A 19,761-nucleotide genomic window follows, 5' to 3' on the forward strand; every position below is an offset into this window, starting at 1 on the left:
ATCAGAGAGTCCACACCCCACTCTGGTAAGATAATATTGCTGTTTTTTTGTACCTCTGATGGTGTGATTTCTGAGATGCTGCTGCTGCTGCTTCTTCTTCTTCTTCTACTACTACTACTAGTACTAGTACCCTGTTTCCCCAAAAATAAGACCCAAGACCTATCCTGAAAATAAACCTTCCCAGTTAAGTGAAACCCCACCCTCCACCATTGTGCAGCAACCAGAAGATGACATGACTGCTTTTGAATATATGTAGATTGTTGTACATGAAAAAAATAAAATATCCCCTAAAATAAGCCCTATTGAGTTTTTTTGGAGCAAAAATTAATATAAGACCCTGTCTTATTTTTGGGGAAACAGGTAGTATCATCTAAGATTTTAGCATTACACCAGCACAACTGCATAAGATTTTGGCCAGAAAGATAACTGGCAGTGAACAAAGACCACTGCAAGACATTGTCCATTTTATATAAGACTGAAAAAGTTCTCTCTGACCACACCTCAAGCAATGGCTGGATTGCCTGATTTTGCAAGCCACAGAACAGATTTAGGGTAGAAGTGGAATGCTATTCTCTTATTAATGATCCAAAAGTTCCTTATGTTTCTGTGATTTTCTAAAACAGACACTGCTTGCATTATCTGACATACTGCTGTTGTCTTTCAGGAATACTGGAATGCTGGTACCCCAATGACATTGAGCGATTCTGATACTGTGAGCCTCTGTCTGATTGCTTTGTCCTTCCGATGTTAATACAGAATGTGGAGAACGATGGTAAAAGTTGGCTCGCTCCTTTTGTGCTACTCCAGCCAAGAAAAGGCTTCTTATTCCCATGACGTTGATGTTCTCACTCTCCTAGCAACACCCAGTTAATTGAAAGTCAAGGAGGAGGATTTGATGATCGGTTCCAGTTGGATCGAAAGCTGTATCCATCATCCCAAGGAGAAGATGAAATTTCCATTCTATTGGCCTTTTGTCCAAGCGGCCCAATAACATTTCGTTCTGGATACTGGAAGATAAAGACTGTTCTGGTTATGGCTACTGATCCTACGTGATAAGTGTGCGGCCGCAAGCTCTTGGACTCATGACTGGGTATACCATGTTGCGGAATGGGGGCGTAGGCAACGGAGGCCAACCGTGGATGTTACGATGGTCCAGTCGCATTCGTCTCACTTGGCTGAGCTTCACTCTGTTCATCATTCTTGTCTTCTTCCCTCTCATTGCCCATTACTACTTAACCACCATAGATGATGCCGACGATGCGGGCAAGCGCATCTTCGGCCCCCGCACGGGCAACGAGCTGTGCGAGGTGAAGCACGTCCAAGATTTGTGCCGCATCCGAGAGTCGGTGAGTGAAGAGCTGCTTCAGCTGGAGGCGAAGCGGCAGGAGCTGAACAGTGAGATTGCCAAGCTGAACCTCAAGATTGAAGCCTGCAAAAAGAGTATCGAAAACGCCAAACAGGATTTGTTGCAGTTGAAGAACGTCATCAGTCAGACGGAGCATTCTTACAAAGAACTGATGGCTCAGAACCAGCCCAAGCTCTCTCTGCCGATCCGGCTACTACCGGACAAAGACGATTCTAGCTTCCCTTTGCCAAAATCCAACAGGAACTGCCGGCTACACAACTGCTTTGACTATTCACGATGCCCACTAACCTCTGGTTTCCCAGTGTATGTCTACAACAGTGACCAGTTCAGTTTTGGGAGCTCCATAGACCCTTCCATTAAGCAAGCCTTTGAATCCACTGTCAGAACTAATGTGTACGTTACTGAAAATGCAAACATCGCCTGCATATATATCATCCTAGTAGGAGAAATGCAGGAGCCTGTCATGCCAAAACCTACTGATCTAGAGCAACAGTTGCACACTCTGCCATATTGGAGGACAGATGGACACAACCATCTCATTATCAACCTATCCAGGAAGTCTGAAACTCAGAACTTCCTTTATAATGTCAGCACGGGGCGAGCCATGATTGCCCAATCCACTTTTTACGATGTACAGTATCGCCTGGGTTTCGACATTGTGGTGTCCCCTCTAGTCTACGCTATGTCTGAACCCAACTTCCTAGAGATCCCACCCCAGGTGCCAGTCAAGCGAAAATACTTATTCAGCTTCCAAGGGGAAAAGGTTGAATCTCTCCGATCTAGCTTACAGGAAGTGCGTTCCTTTGAAGAAGAAATTGAAGGTAATGCGCCGGCAGACTATGACGATAGGATCATTGCTACCTTGAAGGCTGTTCAGGACAGCAAGCTAGACTTTGTCTTGGTCGAATTCACATGTAAGAACCAGCCCAAGCCAAGCCTGCCCACTGAGTGGGCTCTTTGTGGAGAAAGGGAAGACAGACTAGAGCTACTGAAACTATCTACTTTTGCACTGATAATCACGCCGGGGGACACCCACCTTGTCGTCTCCGCTGGGTGTGCCATGAGACTGTTTGAGGCTCTGGAAGTTGGAGCCATCCCCGTGATCCTTGGAGAGCAGGTCCAGCTACCCTACCACGACGTGATCCGGTGGAACGAGGCAGCCTTAATCATACCAAAGCCACGTATCACGGAAGTGCACTTCCTCCTGAGAAGCATTTCTGACAACGACCTCTTGGCCATGAGGAGGCAAGGCCGCTTCTTGTGGGAGACGTACTTTTCCACCTCGGACAGTGTCTTCAACACAGTCTTGGCCATTGTAAGGACTCGAATCCAAATCCCAGCTATCCCCATTCGAGAGGAAACAGCAGTGGAAATCCCTCACCGGTCTGGCAAAGCTACCGGCACAGACCCCAACATGGCTGACAATGGGGATTTAGATTTGGGGCCAGTAGAAACAGAGCCGCCTTACTCATCCCCCAAATACCTACGAAATTTTACCCTCACCGCAATGGACATTTACAGAAACTGGAACTCAGCTCCCGGTCCTTTCCACCTCTTTCCCCATACCCCCTTCGATCCTGTTCTGCCATCGGAAGCCAAGTTTTTGGGATCAGGGACTGGATTTCGACCTATTGGAGGAGGAACCGGTGGCTCTGGGAAAGAGTTCCAAGCGGCGTTGGGTGGCAATGTCCCAAGAGAGCAGTTTACGGTAGTCATGTTAACCTATGAACGAGAAGAAGTATTAATGAACTCCTTGGAGAGGCTGAATGGTCTCCCTTACTTAAACAAAGTGGTGGTAGTCTGGAATTCCCCCAAGCTTCCATCAGAGGATCTCCTGTGGCCGGACATTGGTGTTCCAATTGTGGTAAGATCATGCTCAGGTGCATACTTTTTATTTCTGGGAGAAACAAGTGGAAAGATCTCAGATTTCTTCCCCCCCCCCCCCCCCATATAAAATAGTATATGTTTTCAGTGCTGTCTGTTACATCTCCCCAGTTTGGATCCCATAGTATATTTGCAGTTGGTGCTAGGTCAAGCTGTGTGTTTGCTTGGATAAGAGTGATTGTCCTTTGTCTGCCATCACCTCCCTTCCAGTATAGCCCCAGGATCCGGCGCTGTGCAGAGGTGTTGTCGAAATGCCACCTGTCTTTAATTCATAGCAAAGGCTATAGGAAGTTTTGGAAGGCTTGGTGCAACGGAACAAGCCCACCATTTATGGAAAACCCCAGCAATGATGTTGGTGCTTGGTTCACTGAGGTTAATTAAGACCAGTAGCTCAGCAGTCCAAAGTCTAGATTGCAAGATGGTGATTTGGTCAGCGGGTGAAGGCATTGTCCTGATTTCAGCACCCTCTAGTTCAGGGAGTGGAAATAGCAAATGTATTCCCAAGGGAACTCTGGGAACTGACCACGTAAGATCAGCTAGCTGGTGTATGCCAGTGAACTCCCTTTGGGTGTGAAGGCTGGCAGTAGTGGATTTGATTGAACCTGATCTGGCCTTTGCTGTTTTAGGCAGGAGATCTGTCCCTGTTCTGCTCCTTTTAGTGTACAATCATTTGCTAAGCTATTTTTTGTTTTCATCTGAGTTCGGGAGTTCTTCTCTTTGAATGCTAGAGGAAGGTAAGGAGAGGGTGTGTAATTTGGTCGGGAAACCCTGCCGTTTTCATCTGCTCTAAAGATACAGTACAAGAAATGGACCTTCAAAAGTTTACTTTTGGGGGGTGGGATTACAGCTCCTCAAATCCTGGAGGATTCTGATGGTTCCAAAAGGAACTTTTCCAGTCTTTGGTCAACAATGTCAGATACTGCATGAGCTCATTCTCTTCTTTTCTTAGCTCCAGTTCAAGGGAGCTGTCTTAACTGTTTCGCTTGTTTAATGACAGAATGAGAATGTGCATCCTTATATGTGTATATTTACCATTTCAAAATATTTAGCTTCCTAGTCCAAAAAGGTGTGTGTGTCTGTGTGTGTCTGTGTGTGTGTGTGTGTAATTATGCAGTGGGAAAAGGTACATTGAAGCTTATATACTTGGCATAAAGTAAGTGTTTTCAGTTTCATAGCTTCATTTGAAGAAATTCTGCTAATCAAGTCATAACATCAGTTCTTTTAAGTTTCTACTTACAGTCTGCTGGTGGAATGCTTTTTTTTTTTTTTTTGGATGATAGTGATATTGTGATGTGTGTTTATCCCTCCACTAAGAAAGATGGCTGTCTTCTGCATTCCCTAACACTGATCCAAGGATTGTATGAGTACAATAGGACCCCCTTATCCAGATCAGTATCACTGATTCACTTATCCATAGTCTGAAAATATTAAAAGAAAAAAATCCAGAAAAAAAACTATTTTCACATGTATTACAAGAATCAGCCACTACAGGGAGCCAGAGACTGCTATGAATACTTGTTAGTGAACAATACATAGCATGATCTCTGGTGCCCTCTAGTGACCAGTTATGCTAATACCTGTGAAGATTTTTTTTCTGGATTTTTTTCCATTTTACCATGCTATATATAGCATTCTCTCTATATATAGCATTCTCTCCATGGTTTTCAGTATCCACCAGGGACTTGGAACCAATCCCCAACAGCTGTTGGGGTCCTAATGTACTTTGCTAAAGGATCTGCCCTCCTTGTGGATGATGGAGCACTGGGGGGAATCTGCTGCTTCCCATCTGTAAGATAACGTTCCCACTTTGCTCCCCCCCCCAAAGAGTATGTTATAGACTGCCATGGCCCCACAGCTAGCTAATAGTCTTACAGTCCAGTGTACTTGGAGGGCACTAATCTCACTAAAGCTGTGTTAATGTCTGTGCAGTCATAAAACTAACTCATTTATCTGAAACTTAGTGATAGGAGATGCAGTTCAAAAAAGTTAAGTTTTCAGACTTCATTCCGGTTAAAACTCCGGTACAGATGGAAGATCCAAAGATAACAGTCTGAATTTCTTTTCAAAATACAGATAAAGTAGCAGTTTGAAAGGAAGAGATTTCCACATTTACTTGAGGCTGTAGTGGGAAGTACGTGCTATCTGGCAGCTCGGTGCTGGGCAAAACAAACTTATTTCAACATTTCATCTTGTTGCTTCTGATGAGTAAATCACCTTGTTCACAGGAAGATTTGATTGAAAACATTCTTTTGCCCCCTAGGAGCAGTAAAACGAAGTACTGTTGTTTCTGTTCCTGCCGCGTGAGCATTCATATCAGCTCTGCTCTTTTTGTTCTCCGCCTCCCTGTCTCCCCTTTTTTAAAAACAAAATCCTCAAAGTAGGCCCACGTAAAATCTGAACGCCTCCATCACCTTTATGAGATGGCAGCCATAAGAAGCTTCGTGCATATGCAAATAAAAAAATGAACAGGACCCTTAATTTAGGAGATCTTAACGCTGATTACTCCAGCTCTTTCTTCAGCCCTAAAATTTGCTAGTTAGGGATGTTGTGTTGTTGGAAGCTTGTTTCTATTTATTTGCAAGTTCTAGCTAGCCTCGTTGAGAAGCCAGCAGCAATAAAACTGGTGAGATGAAATACTGAAGGAAAATATAGGGGACCCAATCACACCTTAAAACAAATGGAAATACCATTTGAAAGGGCTCTTTGATCTCCGTTTGCCTTTTAAAGTTCTTCCCGACCTCCCTTTTCGCTCCTGTAAAAGTATCTTATAATGTTTGGAAGCTGTTTTAAATGATTGCAATGGTTAGTCCACCTCCTGAAACCTATGCAAACTGATTTTGGTGTTGTTCTGACACTTCGTTAATTTATGATGATTTTTTGTTTTTTCCATTGGAAACCATTAGACAGACCATCCAATGGTTTCCAATGGAGAAAATTCAAAAAATCATCATAAATTAACGAAGTGTCAGAACAACACCAAAATCAGTTTGCATAGGTTTCAGGAGGTGGACTAACCATTTCAATCATTTAAAACAGCGTCCAAACATTGTAAGACACTTTTACAGGAGCGAAAAGGGAGATCGTTGTGTGAAAATCCCCCATAGGAAACATCGCTGTGTGAGGCAGCAAATTTAACAGAAAAAGGCATCGTTGTGTGAATTCATCGTTGTGTGAGGCACTCGTTGTGCGAGGCACCACTGTATATAAAGCTGAGAAAGTGTGAAGGCAAGAGGAGAAGGGGACGAGATGGTTGGACAGTGTCATCGAGATGGTTAGACAGTGTCATCGAAGTGACCAACATGAATTGGACCAAATTCCGGGAGGCAGTGGATGACAGGACGGCCTGGCGTGCTCTGGTCCATGGGGTCACGAAGAGTCGGGCATGACTTAACGACTAAACAACAACAAAAAGCTAAGAACAATGAGGCAGCTTACATTATCTGCAGGAAGGTATAATTGATTGCTTAAAGGATGGGTAGACAACCTGTTGGTCTTCAAAGCTTTTGGACTACAACCCTCAGAAATCCATCTACACTTACAGACACCTGCATTTTGCTCACCTGCAGCTAGGCCTAGTCTCAGAGGCCAGATGGCTGTCTTAGGCCTACTTCCTGTTGTTAATGTGCCAGAAGGGAAACTGCCGTGGTGTTCCCTGGGAGTTGTGGTCTGGCCACCCATTCGGCTTTATAGAAGGCATCTCCTGAAAAACTACGACACCTAGGAAGCACTGTGATGGCACCCTTTTTTTTTTGGCCCAGTGCCGTTCAGCCTTTTTATTGGATGAGGGAGTCCAGAGAATGGTTATTCCACCCAGAAAATAGGATTGAATAGCTAATAATTTGGAGAACAAGGCTGAAAAGAACAGAATGACCAGAAGAAGTGCCAAGTTCTAGACCTAGAAAAAAAGAGAAAAGAAACCAAATGCACAGTTACAAGTTGGGGGAATAGGTGGCTCAGTAATAGATCTTTGAATTATTGAATTTGAGCCATCAGTGTGATGTGGCAGCAAAAAAGGCCAGTTACCTCGGGAGGGTGGTGAGCAGCCCATTGCTGGAGGCATTCAAGAGAAATTTAGACAACCCCCTGGCAGATCTGCTTTGATTTGGATTCCTGCCTTGAGCAGCGGGTTGGACTCGATAGCCTTAGAGGCCCACCTTCCAATTCAGTTATTCTATGAGTCTATGATTCCCTGCAGTGTTTTATGACATCCTAAGTCAATGAGAATGAGCAATTTAGCTAATTATTCTTCAAGTTCCTACCTGAGTGTCCTAGTATAAAACACTGCTGTATCCAGCTGCAGAAATGCTAATATTCTGGGCAACTATAGAGAAGCCATTGACTTAAAATAAAATACACTTAATGTTTCAAAAAAACATTAAATGTTTTTATATTTATGGTTGAAATGCTTTAAAAAAAGCCCTACATAATTATTGTTTCAGTTTTAAGTGTGTTGTTAGCTCAGAGATCTCCTTAGGAAGGGGTTTAAATTCTGATTCTATGTTACAATGCAGTGTATTCATATAAAATTTTTAAAAAACAAATTGAGCAATTCCTCAATTCTGTGATCCATAGGTTTTCTTCAATAGTTATTTAGCTTAATATTTCTGCTTTCCCAGGACTCCGTCAAGGAGATGCTCTTAGGAAAACCCGCAGATCTCAAACTGGGTTTGTACCTACCAACTACCCATGCATAGAGACCTGCCATTAATGTTTGAGACTCTGATTTGCAATTTTTATGCACTGTCCATGAAGGGGGGGGGGTTGCACAGCCTGAAGAAATGAGATTTTACTCACGAAAGCTTGCAAACTGTCTGATTTTTTTAAAGTGGTTTAATAAAGGCATCACTCTGCTCCTGCAAGTGTGTAATTATGAACCACCCAACCGTTTTAAAATTCTGTCTCCAGAAATGAATACTTGCAAACAACAGTGTATGGACATGAGAAATAAAAGAGCTGACCCGCCCTGTTTTCCAACTCTGAATCACATTATTCCTTTTTTTTTCTCCTGACATTACAACATTGAAAACGAGAATCTTCAGGATTGCTTTTAATTATTTCCTTGAGTGATACTTATTCCTCTAGAGTGGAAGCCGTTAGTTATTGTCTGTCTACAATTTGTGTAGGCAAGGTGTGCATAGACCTTCAGACGTTGGAAGTTTCAAAGGATAGAGGATTACTGAGTGGGAGTCAGTATGAGCAAGGAGATCAGGAAAAATGTGTATTGAGGTTACCCACTTTCAGGGTCAAATCACATGATTAAATCATATCTTGGTGGATTTGATTTGAATCCTTCCTGCTTTGAAGTCAGTCTATTGGCTGTATCACTCCATGTCCCATAATGCTGACATACCCTACATAGTTGTTTTAAGTCTTTTAAGTCTCACAGTGCTGTGAGATATGCTTGGCATTATCAATCCAGGTGTTTAACTTGAAGCTAACATATGTCTATCTGTAAGATCATGGCAGAGCTGAGATTTGAGCTTCTTGTTTTCTTGTGTTGCTCTTAGGCACTCGGCTACATCAGGAAGATTTGAAAACTGCAGATATTATTTTTTTTAAAAAATTGATTAACAGGTCACCAAATTAGTACTGTACAGATTTTTTGGCATATACATGGGAGCACAGAGAGAGACTGCTTGTGTTTCTCAGTCACTGATCCTGAACAAGTGGCCGGGAAAATTTCCATTACTTGATCACTTCCCCGGGTTAAAACCTGATGCTGGAGCTGAGAAGTAAAATCCTTTCCTTTCTACAAAGCTTGGCTACAAACAAATGTATGTTCTTCTGTTCTTTTCTCTTCTCTTCTCCTGTTGGTTTGATTTTATTGCCGGCTATTTAGTGCCTATCCAAAGATAGGTGTCTATCTCTGGACTAGATCAGATGGAAATCTCTTTAATCTCTCAAGATTGAGAGCGAAGACCAAAGTCCAACTTAAATGCATGCGGGACTTCCTCTTCGCTGATGATGCAGCCATTGTTGCCCACTCTGCTGAAGACCTCCAACAACTCATGAATCGTTTCAGCAAGGCCTGCCAAGACGTTGGACTAACAATCAGCCTGAAGAAAACACAAGTCATGGGCCGGGGGTGAACTCACCTCCCTCTATCACCATCTCCACACAAGAATTGGAGGTTGTTCATGACTTTGTGTACCTTGGCTCAACCATCTCTGACACTCTCACCCTAGATGCTGGGCTGGATAAACTCATTGGCAAAGCAGCTACCATGTTCTCTAGACTCAGAAAGAGAGTATGGCTCAATAAGAAGCTGACGGCATACACCAAGATGCAGGTCTATAGAGCCTTGTGTCCTGAGCACACTCCTGTACTGCAGCGAGTCCTGGACCCTTTGTGCATGGCAGGAGAGAAAGCTGAACATGTTCCATATGCGTTGTCTCCAACACATTTTTGGTATCACCTGACAGAACAAAGTTCCAAATAGAGTAGTCGTAGAACGAGCTGGAAGTTTTAGCATGTATACATTACTGAAACAGCGACGTCTATGATGGCTCGGGCATGTCGTGGGAATGGCTGATGGTTGGATCTCCTGTATGGAGAATTAGTGCAGGGAAAGCACCCCAGAGGGAGACCACAGCTGTGATATGAGGAGATCTGGAAGTGGGATTTGAAGGCCTTAGGAATGGACCTCAACAGATAGGAAATCTTGACATCTGAGTGTTCAGCCTGGAGCATTCATCACGGCCTCTCCCAATTTGAAGAGACCCTTGTCCAGCAGGCCGAGGCAAAGAGGCAGTTCCAAAACCAGCAAAATCAGGGGACAGATTGGATTTATCTTCAGTGTGGAAGGGATTGTTACTCTCAAATGGGCCTTCTCAGCCACACTGGATGCTGTTCCAAGTCCTCCATATAGAGCACGTTACCATAGTCTCTCGAGACTGAAGGATGCTTAATTAAATTTAGTGCAAAGAACATGGGTTAGGAAAGCCAAGTTTTTCTCCACTTAAAGATGGAAGCGGTAGGGGTGGATCCGCACAATTTAAATATTGCTTTTTCTATTAACACCTAAACAATTTCAAGCATCATAAGACCACCAGGTGCAGAACAGTGATAATGCCAGTGTGATAAAGTGATTACTGATCAAAGCACTGAAAGCAGACGGCTAATGAACTCCAACAAATTACAGTATAATGAGATGGAGTACATTGTGCATTCTGAAATAGGTGTTGTCACCAAAAGGTGAAAACTGGAGGGAGATCGGGCCAGCGAGTGAAATGCAATGACTTGAACATTGGGTTTCAGTACAGGACACCCAGGTTGACATTTCCACTTACCAGGAATGGGGATTTGAGTCGTGCGACACACTGTCAAGTTGGACTTAAATTGCACCAGTGACTCAACTTGAACTGAACTCAGACACACACACCCCATGTTAAAAATGCAAGTAGAGAAATAGGTACCACCTTGGTGGGAAGGTCATGGCATTCCGTGTCTAGTCGCATTGGCCACGTGACCACGGAAAATTGTCTTTGAACAAATGCTGGCTCTACGGCTTGGAAACGGGGATGAGCACTGCGCCCTAGAGTTGGACGCAACTGGGCTAAATGTCAAGGGGAACCTTTATCTTTACCTTACTGTAAGGCAGAGTTTGGGAAAGCTGCTTTTTTTTCCTTTTCTTTCTTTTTCTTTTCTTTTCTTTTCTTTTCTTTTCTTTTTTTTTTTGACAATTCTCAGTAGTTCTCCGCTGGCCTTAGCAAGGGTGTCTGAATGTTATCTGAAGAAATAAGCTATAATCTACGAAACTCTTCCATTTGTTCAAGTATTGAGGTGCCTCACTGTTGTTGTTCTAGTTTTTTTTTTTAAATAAATAAATGTGTAAGCCCTTTGATCAGGGGTTGGTGGGAGGTCTCCCGTGATTTCTGTGGTGGGGACCGCTGCCGTTCCCCTATCGTGTGGATTCACCATTGATGGATGTTTCAATGGGGTAGATGCACTTGGCATAGTTTTTGCAAAGAAAGCTTTTCTCCTGGGAAGTTTACGTCAAAAGTCTGTTGCACAGCAGCAGTTAAACACATTTAGACAGCTGGTTCAGGCATCTTGGGACATGAAGCAGGACATCAAGGTTCTAATTTAAATTGATTTTTAAAAAACCCTCTTCTGTTTGACTCTCCAGGTGACTTTTGTCTTTTTTCCCCCCCTTCTTGTCAAGAAATGTGTTTAACTTAGCGCTGTAGATGTCTAATATGTGTGTTTCTCCTGCTGGTCTCTGATGAATGCTGGGCAGGGAGAGATGGGTCTGGCTGGGTTGGTTGTTTGGTTGGTTGGTTGTTTGGTTGGTTGATTGATTGATTGGTTGGTTGGTTGGTTGGTTCGTTGGTTCGTTGGTTGATTGGATTTCTATCCCACCCGTCTAGACCAAATATCTAGAATGAGGGGTCTTGTAATCCAGTACACCTGGGGAGGCAGTGGAATACTTACCTAGCAAGTTGTGTTTCTGTCCACCTCAACCCACACATACCAGTAACTAAGCTGTGCAAAATCCTTCAGTTTAGCATGTGTAAGAAGACCAAATCCCACCAAGTTGTGGAAGGCGGGACTTAAGCACTAGAGAAGTAAAGAGTGGAAGGGAAAATGTGATCACAGCCGTAGTGGAAGTAGGATCACAAACAGAATGTGGAAGTGGGCCAAGTGTGGCGTGAGATCTGGGTAGAATAGAATAAAACACAACTACAAGAGGCACTGTTCTCATGGACTTAATTATTTTAGTTCTTTCTTAAGTTTATATACTGTCTCCTTAGTGCCGTGCACTGCTCTGAGTGGTTGAAAGTTGGCTAAAACACAATGAAAATAAATCTAGTAGAAACAATATCGAACAAGACACAGACAATAATGCCAAGAGTAAAACTGCAGAATAAAATGTGGCACCAGGAATATAAACAAGCATGGCAACTGAGGAGCGCATTCAGCAGGGTTGCAAAAAAACAAAACAAAACAAAACCCTTTCTATGAAACAATGTTTTCAAGAGTCTTTTGAATGTTGGAAGGGAAGGAACCAGACACAGTTCCACCAGCCTGTGCAGTGCTGTTGACAGTGCTGTTTGAGTTTAAGAACTCCAAACATAAAGCACTGCAGAGACAAAAAATGAAAAACGCAAGACTCAGGTGTGTTCCCTTCACCAACAGAACTGTATTTACAAAATATACACACATACAAGCACTTCTTCAGAATCGTCAGTATAGAAAATGGTAATCACAGTCCAGTCCAATACTTCAAGATGCTGGCTGAAAAAATGACAGGCTGCTTCTCCATGAATAACCCAACCACATAGGTTTGTTAACTGCCTACCTGTATACTTGTGTAGGATGCAACACTTAGCAAATTGAGCATGGCCCATGTGCAGGCATGTCCCCTGTTCTAGCTAGATGCCAGCTAGAATGACTCGGCGTTTCTTCCTTTGCTTAGTCATCCTCCCATAATTCAGACAGACCATTCCATATTTTTCTGCCCTATGTTCACAGTTCTAAAGAGTTGGTGCCACAGCAAAGAAGACCTTACCTCTTGTGGATGATTTCTTTTTTTAGCAACCTCGGTCCCAAGCCACGAATGGCTTTATAAGTAACCATCAAAACCCTGAGTCTGATCTGCGATGCAAAAGGTAGCCAGTGGTGGCCACCCAGGCTCATAGGTGCCAAGCTGGTCCGCCCAGGACATATTCATGCCTTGATGACTGCAGCATAGGGATGGGGGCAATTTGCACAACAGAGGGAGCGTGTTAGATCGAGCACCAGAGAGAGGACTTCCATGTCATTGCACATCCAGACACTGCGATGGTTTTTGTTGGCTTTGATTTGTAATTCCAGCTCCGCCACCCCCACCCCCACCCCGGAATAGAGTAAAGTGGAAGTGCAATTTAAAGTGTGGCTGAGGAATGGAAGAGTTGAGCTCTTTAGCTGAGCCTCGAACAATCCAACCCTGCAGAAGGGTGTGGTTGCTCTCACCCAAGCCTAGCCTCCTAAGGTGACCCTGGTTTTTGCTCTTTTCCTCTCTCGCTCCAGCCTAATTTTTATCATGAAAATTAAGGGGGGGGGGGGGAAATGGCAGATTGGACTTGCGGCAAGAGCCAATGTGCATTTTCAGAAAAAATTACTGCCACTTAAAAATAATTTTTTTAAAAAAGGAAAGGATAAGAGACAGCTTTGTCCAAACTCAGAATGCTTCTGCAGAGAACATTACGTGCCCTGTTTTGGAAAGGGCAGTTATGACACAGACTCAAGAGTAGAGGATGCCAACCAGCTGCGAAATCAGAACAGTAGCAATTTAATTAAAATGTTTTATTTTCCTCTGTTCTTGGAAGATGAGTAAGGCTAGGCTAGCTCTTTGGATAAGAGTTACAGAAATACATGCAGTGTGAACAGTGGGTGTTGGTCTTTTCAAACGGTCTTCTTCTGTGTATACCTATATTTAATTTTTCACTGGCATAGCTGAAGAACGGAATGGGGAGGTGTGTGATTCTGTGCCCCTGCAGGCTGTCTTCTCCCTAACAAGAGTAGAAGATTGGGTGTACTTTGCATGGAAGGTCTTGCAATCATACACATGAGACCTTTGAATGAAACCATGATCCATCTAACCCAAGGATGAGGACAGTATGGCCATCCAGATGTTATTGGACTGCAGCTCCTAGCATTCCTCATTGTTGGCTGTGCTGGCCAAGGCTGATGGTTATTGCAATCCAACAGGGCCACGCTTTGCCCATTCCCCATCTGGTCCATCCTCGGCCATGGGGAAGATGACAGTGGGTGGCCTAGCTGATGAGGTATATGAACTAGGCTTTGTTCTCGTTGGGCCAGTGAGATAAGCTAAATCTAATGAGGATATAAATGGATTTTAATGGGGATCCCATATGGATGTTCTGGGAGGGACTTCTACATATGAGGCAGTGAAAGAGGAGACATTAGGTTGGTTTTAGCGTGGTAGGGGGTGGAGAATTAAAGGTCACAAGGCAGGACAACATGACAGGAAGACCGAGAGACTGAGTCTTTCCCCATCCTTCCACCTAGTACCCATTCCTCCTAACCATTTAAAACACTACCTGGGGGTGATTCATGGGAATTGAAGCAATATACCCTCAGCCCCGTCTCAAAAACAACTGTCCAACAAACTAGTACAGGGCCGGGGTTATGTGCTTCCACTTGCTTACAGTCAACCCATGAGTTGTTGGCTTTGTGTGAGTTCAAGGTTTCTTCGTGATTTCTAGCAGAGCATTCCCAATCTCCGCTCGCGCTGCTTAATTTACACCCGCTCTGTTCTGCTATAAGAAGGGGCATCCCCATTAGATTTGTCAGTAATGCATTAGCTTCCCACGGTGTGCAAAACACGGAGGGATTTTGCATGTATGCGCATGTGACAGAGTGCAAAGGAGCATTACTGTCTGCTTAGCAAAAAGAAGAAGAAAAGTTTTTCTCTGGCAGGGACCTGTTCTTATTTCAGCTGGTCTGGTTCTGAGAGCTAGAATGAAGTAAAAACACCAGGATTTTTTTTTAAAAAATGGCAAGAGGAACTTGTCCACACCTGTTACGAATTGCCTTTTCTTTTCAAAAACCATCCTCCGATGTGTTCTGCCAGTTGACTTGTTTTTATCGTTTAGCCCACATAAAAGTATAGTATTCCCAAAGTTGACCAGTAATATCAAAAACATGCTTATTTCTTTACCAGCCTAGGTGTTTTTAATGCATTATTCACAAAGTAAAGGACCAACATTTCAGTTTACTTTTCTGCATTTTGTTCCAAATTTACTTGCATAATGATTCAGACGGCAATGCCTAGTCAGAAGTAGGATACAGTGGTGCCTTGATTTAAGAACTTAATCTGTATTGGAACGATGGCTGTAAGTCAAAACGTCCCACTAGGGGGAGAAATTTTTAATTTTCTTCTTCTTTTGACCTAAGATTAACAGGTGAAAAAAATGGCAGGAAAGGTTTTTTTTCCGTTCGTAAGTCAAAGCACGGTTTGTAACTCAAAGCAATATTCCGCATCCGAAGCAGTTCGTAACTCAAAACGTTCGTAGGTCAGGGCGTTTGTAAGTCAAGGCACCACTGTACTTTCAGATATTCATTGGAAATATCTCCTATAGAGATGTCTTCCCCCATAGAAAATAGTCTGTCCACCCAGATCATTCTTTTGGTGATCAGGAAGTCGCTTTCCGGGAGTTCTGTTCTGTTCACAGTTGTTTTTCATACCCTGAGTAGCTCATTGCAAGCTTCTGCAAGCTCCTGCGAGCATCTTTGCTTGTTGCTTCCCATGTTAGGTAAAGGAAGCACACACTCCACCTGTAGCCTTTTTGGGGAAGGAGGTAGCAAGACATCATCTGTCATTAGGAGGACTTAACCATGATCAAATAACCATAAATCTTTTTATTAAATCTCGATCCCTCTTGAAAAATGAGGTCTCCATTCTTAATTTCATCATCAGACAATGCTGATAGATAGAGAGAACAACTTATTCCTACCTTATTCCTCAGGTAAGAGGGTATTATAAAAAAAAAAACCTAACTGCAAATTCTGAACAGGATGATTGAGAATCAAGGAAAATAAAACCGATTTAAATCACAATGTAAATGCTAATTTTTTTTTAAAAAAATTCAAATCACCACCCATCAGATTTTTTTAAAAACTTCATGATTTAAATCAAGTTGATTTAAATCAAATCCATGCTGATTCTGGATTTTACCTGTTGCTCAGCCATCTTGTAAACAAGCTTGTTAGAAAGATGTATTTTAACAGGCCAGAGTTTTTGTCCACAATATTGACTATTCTCACAGACAAAAGCTCTCCAGAACTCCTCTTATCTCCTGATGGTGCCTGGTCATTTTCATGTGGAAATGGCAACCCACAAATTTATGCAAATGGAACTATTAGTGGAACTGAAACCCTTCCCTTTCTTTCGATTTATTTTGCTCCTTTGAGCAGAACCGTAGCAGCTAACTGTATCAGTCTACAGTGGATGCAAATTTAGAGTGGTGCTAAGAGTGCAAGTGAGATGAAATCCAGGAACTGTTTTGTCTTTAAAAGGGAAAATATGTGGTGTGTGTGAAAGGATGAATATGTATACGTGCACATAGATCTGTAGCTATTCCTCTAGGAACGGTGTATGTAAAATTAGGATTTCTCCTCTTGCCGGTAAAATCCCACAGCTCCTATGTAAGCAAAGACTATGCCCCTTAGGAGAAAGCCAGTCTAGCATGTCTTATTAAACCTGGTGGCCATGAATATTCAGCCTCTCGAGTCTTTGCATTTTAAAAAAAAACATCTTCTACCCTCGAGCTGTCTGTTGTTAGAAATGGAGCCTTCCCATCATTGCAAGAGTCAGAAGCTTCTGTTGTGAGCCGAGGCTGCTGCTTGTTAAGTCCCAGGAGTGCATATATATGTTTGCTAATCAAGAGCCCTATTGTATAAACACACTGGAGAGTGCAAAATGCCTAGCAGATATTATGCAGGGAGACATACATTTGTATGCATGTAATTCAAAATAACTCAGCTTTGTAGGTAAGTGCAAATATTCTCAAGCGGCTGAGGGGAAAGGGAGGAAATCAAAATGCTGTCTGCCAGCGTGTCACAGGGCAATCAGGGCAGTGGATCCGTTATATTGCTTCCCCCCCCCATGTGATTGCACAATTTGTTGGTGGTTCTGGTGACCTGGTTATGTATAACTCCCCACCCATCCCAGCCACAAAGATCAGATCAGTTCTTAGGCAATGTGAGTCTGTTTTACTATTATCTGGCCTAATGCTGCTGGACCTTAGCTTTATGCCCAAGGCTGCAGTCCTCTGTACATTGCGTGGATGATGATAGTGATCTTGAAAAGGTTTGTGTTCAGTCCTCCCCCAATCCTTTCCAGAGTACAGTGGTGCCTCGCATAACTAATTGGTTCCATTAAAAACATCGTTATGTGAAAACATTGTTAAGCGAAACACCATTTCCCATAGGAATGCATTGAAAACCGGTTAATCCGTTCCAATAGGAGCCTATTCAATACATTTCAATGGTGAAAAAAAATCACTAAAAATTCAAAAAGACTCAGAACGAAGCCAGATTACTTTAACGAAGGTTTTATTAGGTGCACTAATGATTCCAAGCAAAATAGGTTTGCTTGTTTTCACTTAGCTCCATTATCTGAGGGCAGCTCTTGAATCCAGTGTGTTCTGTGTCCTCAATGTGGAATCAACTCATAGTGACCCTGATAGCACCTTCAAGATAAGGGAGCTTTACCCAGTGTGTTGTTAGTCTGTGGAACTCCTTGCCATAGGATGTGGGGATGGCATCTGGCCTGGATGCCTTTAGAATGGGGATTGGACAGATTTCTGGAGGAAAAGCCCATTGCAGTATAATCTCCAGGCTTAAAAGGAAGGGGCCTCCAAATGCCAGATGCAGGGATCAGGAGACAGGGATCTTGTTGTCTTGTGTGCTCCCAGAAGCATCTATCTGGTGGGGCCACTGTGAGATACAGGAAGCTGGACTAGATGGGCCCTTGGCCTGATCCAGCAGGGATCTTCTTAGGTCCTTACGTTATAATGAGCTGTTTAAGGAGTGGTTTTACCAGCGGCACCCATGCAACTGAGTTTCCATGGCCAAGTGGGGATTTGAACCCATTTCTCCTGAGTTCTATTTGGTCGCTCTGTCCATTACACCAGTGGTCCCCAACCTTGGGCCTCCAGATGTTCTTGGACCATAACTCCCAGAAGCCTTCACTACCACCTCTGCTGGCCAGGATTTCTGGGAGTTGAAGTCCAAGAACATCTGGAGGCCCAAGGTTGAGGACCACTGCATTACACCATACTGGATCCCAACAATGACATGATGAAATTGCAGGCTCGTTCCCACATTTCTTGCTTCCGAGCTTCCCATGGGCACCTGTTCGGCTGCAGTACGAAACGAGATTCCAGATAGATGAATCGTTGGTCTAATAATCCATCTTGGCTGTTCTTAAGTGCTTCCTCTTTTTGAAAACTTCATTTCATTTTCAGACACGTCAAATGAAAAATACTGCTTTCAAAAATAAATTCAGTATTTTCACATACATACTTTACCTCCACTGGATGCAGAGTTCGGTTGCTTTCTAAAGCACTCTGTGATGTATTGTTTTAAAAATTCCAAAATACTGTATGGCAGATGTGTTATTAGGAATCCTTATACTCATCCTGTTAGGTAGGCCACTGATATTAGTCCTTCTGCCTGTGCTTTATCCAAGCAGTTTAACAGAACTTGGGAACTCTCTTATGAGTTAGCGGGGTGACATTTATTTTGATTTTTTTTAAAAACAATTTCTGTCACTTTTCTAGTACACGGGTTGACTTACAAATCTTTTCTTTCCCTTGGCGGTCCGGTAAGGAGGGTTGGGCTGAAATGCCTACAGCCGTCTCTTTACTGTATTGTTCTACAGAGAGCTTGTGGGGGGCTTTTCAAATGTTCTGTCATTTCCAAACCTTGCATTTCTCTTAAAAGTTTGCTTCTCCAAACTAAAAAGTTTGTAGGCTGGAAGAACTGGTCCAATACTGAGAATCATTTGGGCTGTGGACTCATCTGGGATGGTCATCAGAGGTAGAGCAGATCTGCTTTGAAATGGTAGTGAACATACAGTCGTGCCTCGCTTAAGATTGCCCCGCTCTACAACGAAATCACCGTATGATTAGGTTTTTGCGATTGCTTTTGCGATCGCAAAACAATGTTTTAAATGGGGTTTTTTCGTGTTACAATGATCATTTCCCTGCTTCGGGAACCGTTTTTTACTTTATGAGGATCAGCAAACAGCTGATCGTCGGGTTTCAAAATGGCCACTGGCTGCTTAAAATGGCTCCCCGCTGTGTTTTTGGACGGATTCCTCGCTTTCAAGCAGGGAAAATGGCCACCCCTATGGAGGATCTTCGCTGGATGGTGAGTTTTCAGCCCATTGGAACGCATTGAGGGGTTTTCAATGCGTTTCAGTGGGCTTTTTTATTTCGCTTTACGACGTTTGCGCTCTACAGCGATTTCGCTGGAACGAATTAATGTCGTTAAGCAAGGCACCACTGTATTCAGTCGAGGCAGAAAAGCGCAGGAATCACTTTCAGTGTACTGGGATCTCAAACCTCCTTTCCTTCCTTCCTTCTCTTTTTTCCTTTTTTACTTCCTCCACTCTCTTTTCCTTCCTTCCTTCCTTCCACTGAGGAAGGAAAGTGATCACAGCCTCAGTGATATTTGAGTGGAAGAAAAACGACTTGCTCCATGCATTTTCTTTCATACCTTTCAAAAACACAAATTAAATGCTGATTTAAATCAGACTGGTAAATACCGGCATGTCTGTGTCGCTTAATGTTTTTCCTCCACAGCCTTAAATTAGTAGGATTCTCCAGGGAGGATTGGACTGCTGGCAAAAATGCTGCATGTTTGTTTTTAAGTTCTATTTCAAAGGATTTATTTTTTGGGGAAAGATGCCTTATGTAGCACTTTAAATTTGGAAGGATGCCAAAGAGTTCTTGCTGTTAGAACAGAGCTGCATTATGTTTGTGGAATGGCTATGTTGA

The 19,761-nt window shown here is 43.1% G+C and overlaps 1 protein-coding gene across 10 annotated transcripts in view; it reads left to right on the forward strand.

The window, feature by feature from the left end:
• The window catches only part of EXTL3 (exostosin like glycosyltransferase 3), a 173,639-nt gene that overhangs the window by 119,747 nt on the left and 34,131 nt on the right, over window positions 1–19,761 (forward strand). For all 10 annotated transcript variants that reach the window (XM_072986448.2, XM_078381667.1, XM_072986456.2 and 7 more), the window contains one exon: window positions 665–3,230. In XM_072986448.2, coding sequence (XP_072842549.2) covers window positions 1,083–3,230 — 2,148 coding nt within the window. In that variant the 5' untranslated portion in view covers window positions 665–1,082. The remainder of the gene's footprint in view (window positions 1–664; window positions 3,231–19,761) is intronic.

This window comes from Pogona vitticeps, chromosome 1, assembly GCF_051106095.1.
Source record: "Pogona vitticeps strain Pit_001003342236 chromosome 1, PviZW2.1, whole genome shotgun sequence".
Classification (NCBI taxonomy): domain Eukaryota; kingdom Metazoa; phylum Chordata; class Lepidosauria; order Squamata; family Agamidae; genus Pogona; species Pogona vitticeps.